The sequence below is a fragment of the Capsicum annuum genome, chromosome 3, assembly GCF_002878395.1.
Source record: "Capsicum annuum cultivar UCD-10X-F1 chromosome 3, UCD10Xv1.1, whole genome shotgun sequence".
NCBI lineage: Eukaryota > Viridiplantae > Streptophyta > Magnoliopsida > Solanales > Solanaceae > Capsicum > Capsicum annuum.
The window spans coordinates 193,430,359-193,438,103 of record NC_061113.1 but is presented as its reverse complement, the minus strand read 5'-3'; the positions used below and the strand labels follow the sequence as shown (position 1 = coordinate 193,438,103).

Sequence of the window (7,745 nt, the reverse complement as noted above, 5' to 3'; positions counted from 1 at the left end):
ATAGGTTATGTTTAATCACCCTATACATATATAGGTTCTTTGGACTACAGTTATAGTACATAACATCCCTACCCTTCTGAGCAACTACGCAACACTCCTGAATCCGATGGCCTAGCTTGCCATACCCGAAGCACACATCACTACCTACTCTACACTTCCCCTGATGGTATCTGCCACACTTCTGATTAAAGGATTATTATGAGCAATGCTAACACTAACCTGGGACTTAGAGCCTGGTGCCCTATCCCTATTGTCATTTTTAGATTTAGGTACTGGGACACTGGCTGAAGAAGGTACTAGGGCTGAAGACCTCTAATGAAACTGAGGATGGTTACCACCTTCTGACTTTGGCTGATTGAAATTAAAACTACCCGTCCTAGCTCTCTTGTTTCCTCTCTCCTTTTCCTTAATCTTTTGCTCCTCTATCTATTAAGCATGGACTATCATCCTAGATAAATCCATCTCACTAATCAGCATTGCGGTCCTACACTCATTGACTACACTATCAGACACGCTATACAAAAACTTACTCATCTTGGACCTATTATCAGCCACCACATGAGGAGCATATCTAGCTAACTGAGTAAACTTGAGAGAATACTCCCTCACACTCATGATACCTTGCCTTAAATTAGTAAATTCTAACACTTTGGCCTCCCTCAACTCTAATGGAAAAATTCTATCCAAGAAAGTCGTGGCAAACTCTTCCCATTCTATAGGCCCTACATCAACACCTCTATCAACTTTCCACTACTTAAACCAAGGATGGGCTACATCCTGCAATTGATATGCAGCCAACTCGGCACTTTGACTAGATGTCACCCCCATAGCATCCATGACCTTCTGAACCATATCTAAGAATTCCTGTGGATCCTCTTTAGACTTGGATCCTATGAAAGAAGGAGGATTCATTTGAGTGAAATCCCAAATTCTAGTTGTAACAGTATTGACCACTGGGTTAGCCGAAACAATAGCTAGCCGTTTATTTTGTGCTTCTACGGAGTTTGCTAGAGTAGTGAACGTAGCCTTGAATTCAGCATGAGAGACATGCTCATCCAGAGGATCTTCCTGGATGGGCGGAGGGGCTGGCTGAGTTCTTGTTCTTCTTTCGTTCTTCTTGGAAGGCATGTTCTGTAAACAGAAAGAAGAAACGAATTAGACTAAGAGTTTAATTTGAGCTCATGCTCAATTGCACGACATGAATACTTGAAAGAAGGCAAACTTTTTCCTAACCACCTTGTACCCTCTCGTCCATAAGTGTGGCGCGCTACACACCCATGCACAAAACTCTACTCGACGTGGCTATTAGACTTTCTAGGACACTTTAAAATCTAGCTCTAATACCAAGTTTGTAACGACCCGAGACTACCCCCTAGTCTTTACACGGTGCTTACGATCCTGAGAGACCACAAGCTAACCTATGAGCTGGTACCTGCTGTGAGCACTGAATAATATAATCATGAATACAGAAGAATAATTGAATTGTCATAAGTTTTTAATAATGAAATAACTATTGAGTTATGAATCTGATAAAAATACTGAAATCTGAATAGCTAATTGTAGTGTCTGAAAAAGCCTCTAAATTGGATACTATGAGTTGATGGTACAGGCTCCAACTAACTCTACTAACTACTGAGATAAAGACATGAAGTAATATAATCTATCATCGGATGATGAGGACTCACCACTGCTACTGTACTACTGATAATCTAAGAATCTAGGTGTGATTCGGGAACTGGGTGTCAGCGCTTATGATATGAGACATCATAGTGCAAAATAAAAGGTATGCGATCAGTACTTTGAATGTACTAGTACGCTAAATGAGGTAGGCTGATATGCATGGTCTCATAAATAGGAATGATAATAATTAACTGGACATACATGTAAAGAATGGAGTACTGAATAAAGTGTATGGAATTGGTAGATGCTAAAAATGCAGGAAAATCTGTAAATACTATGGATGCATGACCAAGCATATAACATGAACTGAGTAAAATATGTAAACTGATATACTGAGATAACTAAAATCTGTATGCTTTGGTCAAACAACACTAAGACTGAATAACTGAGTTGGGACTGTAACTGAGACTATATCTGAGACTGTGGGAGGTATCATCTAACCGACATTCCCCAATTTGAAATAATCAGGGTCCAACCCGTAACCCCAGTTGGGATGATTTAATACCGTTCCACGGGTACTAACAATAGTTGTGGATCCACTAAATTAATATAATATCCAAAGGACTAAGGGTGTCAAGCCTGAACTGATGGGTGACCCCTGCGAGATAGTCAAGCCTAATCTGACGGGTGACTACTCATATCCTACACTGGCTACGTAGTTTTGGAGTATAGGGACTGCTACTAACGACTCTTCCTAACTGAAGGGGAAGCCCTCATCCCTACACTCGCTCAGTGCTAAATCGTACTCCCAACTGAAATACACTAAGATACTAGATTGTTCTGAGTTAAATAACTGATATCTGACTATTCTGATAATGCTCATAATATAATCTGAAGACGATTCTATAGTGTACTGAGACTAGACTAAATAAACAGTTATGGTTTTTGGGTATTCAATACCCTCAGGGCTCAAAACAACAATACTGGAAAGACACTAAAGCTTGAAGGCCAAGACATGAAGGCTCTTATTAAATAAATCACTCTTGTAGGCATTTTATCAAACACTTGTACTTCATAGTTTAGTCAATTTATGGGAATAGTATAAAACTTGAAATAATAGCATGACTTCAATATTTATAACTCTAATTCAAAAAAGGACAATATTAAAACATGAGGGATTTGATAACAACGATAATTCCATTAAAGTATGGTATAAAAATCAATATTCAAGGAAGTTCATGGAGATTCATAGTTTTAAATCATAATTTAATATCATAAATCTTGAAAAGATGATAGATTTGTAATTAAAACGAATACTTGGACTCCATGGATGAATGGAATCCATGGATGAACATCTAACGTACCTGGGATGATGAATTTCGAAGGATTGATGGATAGTTCTTGAGATTTGACCTTGATTCTTGAGAGCTAGGGTTTCTTGTTCTTAAAAGAGAAAATTTTTAATTTGAGAGAAAGTGAATAATGATGAGTATTTAGGTCAATTAGGGGTTAAATTTTGTGTTTAGGGAGCGTTTAGGACTTAGAAAAAAGACCCAAATACCCTTAAACAAATTTAAAAACACAAGCTAAAAACTGAAATACTAATTTTTGGCCTTGGTGCGACGCGCCACTATCGCGCTAAGCCACTAGAAAAGGGACAACTGGGACCTGGATAAACGCCGTGATGTACCACCATTACGGTAAGCCTATGGATGCCATTTTGGCCATCTCCACGACGCGCCATGATCACAGCGGCCCACTGGAAATTGACAAACAAAAAATTAGCCTGCTCCGTGATGCGCCATTATCGTGGAGTCACACTGAAAATCGATAAATATCAAATTGACCTATGACGTGACATGCCAAAATTGCCGACCCTTACTGGATTTTTCCAAATGGGAGATTGTCCTGCTCCGCGACGCGCTAGAGGTTAAAATGATGGGGTTTTGCCACTAAAACTTAAAATCGTCATAACTTCTTACCCGATTATCCAATTTGGGCAAATTTTATATCGTTGGAAAAGTAATTGAATTTACTACACAATGGTAGGCTCTAAACTAAAAAATAATAAGTGTTTTAAATATTTCATATACGAATACTCATGCAGTGGGGCTTAGATTATGCTAGGGAAATACGGGGTGTTACATACTTGCATCATACATATGTTTTATTCTTCCATCATACATAAAACCTAATATTTCATCATACCGAAGTTATTATCCAAAACTAAAGTAAAATCCTGCATCATATATAGAAGCTGAAGTATAATACTTTATCATATATGTATTACCAGCTATTCATGCAATAGTGTAAAATAATGTAAGTATCTCTAACCTTATTTACAATAGTTGTACATACATATTACTGTGTACAACCATCTCATAAAATAATCATTTTTAGAAACTTAAGTTATTGTAAGAAACTAAATTTATTGGTAGAAACTGAATTAAAAGTTTGCCTCATACATAGAAACAGAAGTATAATACCATATCATACATGTATTCCCAGTCATTCATACACTACTGTAAAAAATATACATATATCTAACCATCTTAAAATAGCTACATATATACATATTACATTATACAACCATCTCATAGATTAAATATTTTTTTCCAACCATGGAAAAATAATTGATCTTCTATATTTTCTTACGTCGTCTCATCTCATTGTTTTTTATATTTTATCCTGTTTGCTCATCTAACATTTAGATATGATCTTCTACCATTTGAGACAGAAATTGAAGATGCGACTGAGTGAAAATTATAGATATACAACAACCAGCTGCTTCTTCAAAACATATATCGAGAAGACATATCATCGATATTATCCAGATGCATCATACGTTCAGACCTTTATGCAAAAAGATTATGCAGAATCATGTGCTGTGGCTATGAATGAAGAATCAACTACGAACACAATTACTGATTCTGTATACCTGTTGGATTACCATGGCATATGGTTGATAAGATCTATGTTCCAGTAAAATATAGCAAAGAATTTCACTGGGTGTTGGCTGAATTATGTTGAAGTAGAGAGTGATATGTGTCTACGACTCATTATATGGTACAAGGAAAAGGGACACTTCAGATAAAATAAAAAAGTTGGCAGTGATGTTGATTACTTACTTGTCATACAGTGATTTTTTTGAAAAGACAGAGCGAACTAACTGGCATCACTGGAAGTGTATAAAGACAAGCTTGGTCAGCGCACTCAACTTATCAATCAAAATCCATTTGATGTTGACTATGTTCAAAACATACCTCAATAAGCATCTACTAGTCTGTAAGTGATTTTGTTTAATTTTTTTATTACATGTATAATCATGTTATAATTATTGAACAACCAATTATTTCATAATTTTTTTCAATTCAGGGACTATGGCGTCTTCGTGGCTGCATATGCTGAAAAATTAAGTGAAGGACTAGAAGTGCATTTATGTGGGTTTGATGCTGAAAGTCAACGTGCATGCTTTGCTTCTTTACTATGACATTACGGAGTGAGAAAGGCAAAGGAAGAATACACAAGTGATAATGATGATCCTCCTTGTCCACGGAATAGTTAACTCCAATCAATTTATGAAAGTGCAATTGTTACTTTAAAGTAACACTGTTTTTTAATAGTCTGCATGGAAACATCTAATTGTTGTTTTAGGTTTTAGTAGTTGATATTAAACAATTAAATGACTTTTTTTTTAATGTTGGATTGTAATTTAGTTTTTTCTTATCTCTGTAATCTTCTTATACATACATATGTTATGTATTGTAAGTAGCTTTGGTTGGGACATTTTTTGGTTTTAATTAAGTGTATTGCAATGACGTAACACATATTGTATTGTTACTATCTTATTTGGCAGATATTACGTTGTAAGTACATTATATTGTATTGGTACTTTATAAATTGGCATGTATTACATTAAACAGTGATTTATATGTAACGTATAACAATGAATTATACATTAAAGTGCTATTTTGTATCTAATGTATAATATTATCTAGTACAGAAATACTTTTATAAGTTTGTAACATATAATGTCTGGATTAACCACAATGTCATTCATACATAGAATATTTGTCTCATACACGTAAATTAAACTATAACATATTATCAAACATAATGTTAAAAATTAATAACTAATACAAAAATAACAAATATTTTAACATCATACATATAAACTAAAGTATAAATCTGTATCATACAGTTATAAAATTCTGTTATTTTCTTACAATTCTTACATTTAATCTTGGAAACACACAAAGTAATAAATGTAAAATACATTATCATACATATGACACATTATAGCAAAAAACTACTTGTATCATACATATAAACTTAAGTATAACATAATTTCATACACAATACACATTATACAACGGCCACTTAAATTTGAATTACATACCATAAACAAGTGTGCCAGTTTTTTTTTGTTTAGACAATAAACTCTACATATGTTCAATTATAAAAAAAGTTATACATTAAATAGATCCGATAGTTTAATATTTTATTATTTGTTATACAATACATATTAATGAATATTTACTATTATAGCTGCCATATTAGATATTTATACACCTGTATGTACATTATGAAGGTAAATAGTAAAGGAATCCAATATGATCTATGTATAGTGTAGAACATTGTTGTGACAATCTCAAACATTTATTAAGAATTAAACTTCATATAACAATATAAAACATATTTCAAAATTATTCCAGTGTATCAACATAAACAAAGTAAAATGATTATTCAAAAAAAAAATCAAACTAAGCATCAACATATGGAAAAACAAATTATATTCTTCACGTCTTCTTTGAGAAAATATCGCACTTGGTTATGAACTGCACGTCCGCATTTAGTGCAACAGTTTGAACTTGAAGAAAGTGATTCACTTGATTTCAAATGCCTCCTTTCTTTGGCCTACCCAGAGGTCTTTTGTATTTGGGCGGCACAACTTCTCTATCTTCTACAAATTGAGGAACACTCCAATCCTCATGTCTGACATTGGAACTATCAAGAATTTATACGTCTTGACAATGATGTTTGGCCTGTACAATTCAGAGCAGTAACGACCATAATCTTTTACATCTACATTTTTACTCTTTAATACAGCAAATGCATGTGGACAAGGTATTTTATCAATTTGATACCGGCCACAGTTGCATGTGCCACGCTCAATATCGATAATGTACCTCCTTCCTAATTCATATACACAATAAAGATAACTTGCAGTTGCCTTAACCTGTTAGAAACAAATGATTAAATACATATGCTAACATAAAAAAATATATAATGAATAAAAGAAATAGTTTCAAAAATATCTAATACATATCGTCATCCACAAAGCTTTATCCCCGTTAAGAATCAGAATTTTTTTAAATCCTCTCCCAGTGTTGTGTTGGTATAAGATGCAATTTCACTATTCTTACAATTTCATGCAGCAAATTAAATTATAACTTTTTCAGGGAATCCTAAAATAGGAAGTTCTCCAACCTTTACCAAGCAACCATTAATACATTCGGCTATATTAGACATCATCATTCTACCTCTATTAACAGGCGAGTGACATCGAAACCATTTTTTACATCCAGCTTCTTCTAGGTATTCTTTAACCCTATTATCAACCTTAGCAACCTTTGACATAATGTAATAAAAATCTTCTTTTCTATAAACTTTACTCATAGAATAATAAAGGTCATTAGGTCTATCTTTGCTTTTTCTAAAATATGTGCAAACGTTTTTTCATAAATGCCAAATACATGCTAGATGGGGGATATTAGGATAAACAATGCTCACACCTTTTATGATACTCTCATTTCGATTCGATACAACACACATGTTATCCCATTCCCCAAATACTTCCCTAAACTTATGAAAAAACTAAGTCCACGCATTGTCATTCTCTAAATCCACAACACTGTAGGCTAATGGCAGAATATAGCCTAAAAAAAAAACAATTCAATAAAATATGTGTAGGTCAAAATCATAGGTACTACTTTTGCAAGTCTTTAAATCATTATAAATACAACATCAATGTATAAGCACATCCAATACATAGAAAACTGCATATGATCACGCATTCAAATATAAAAGTGAAGAATAATACCTGCACCATCAAGTGTGGTTGC

At 33.9% G+C, this 7,745-nt stretch overlaps 1 protein-coding gene across 1 annotated transcript; it reads right to left on the bottom strand.

The window, feature by feature from the left end:
- Positions 1-6,583: 6,583 nt before the first annotated feature.
- LOC124896774 lies at positions 6,584-7,260 on the bottom strand. The gene is made up of 2 exons (XM_047408608.1): positions 7,111-7,260; positions 6,584-6,859 (listed from the first exon to the last, which is right to left on the bottom strand). The coding sequence occupies exons 1-2, from the start codon at positions 7,258-7,260 to the stop codon at positions 6,584-6,586; spliced, it is 426 nt and encodes a 141-aa protein (XP_047264564.1).
- Between the last annotated feature and the right edge of the window lie 485 nt (positions 7,261-7,745).

Excerpts from the sequence above, each read along its gene's own strand:
- LOC124896774 (XM_047408608.1), bottom strand. The coding sequence starts at position 7,260 with ATGTCAAAGGTTGCTAAGGTTGATAATAGGGTTAAAGAATACCTAGAA. Across the intron at positions 6,860-7,110 it reads TTAATGGTTGCTTGGTAAAG|GTTAAGGCAACTGCAAGTTA; the intron begins GTTGGAGAACTT and ends TGTTTCTAACAG.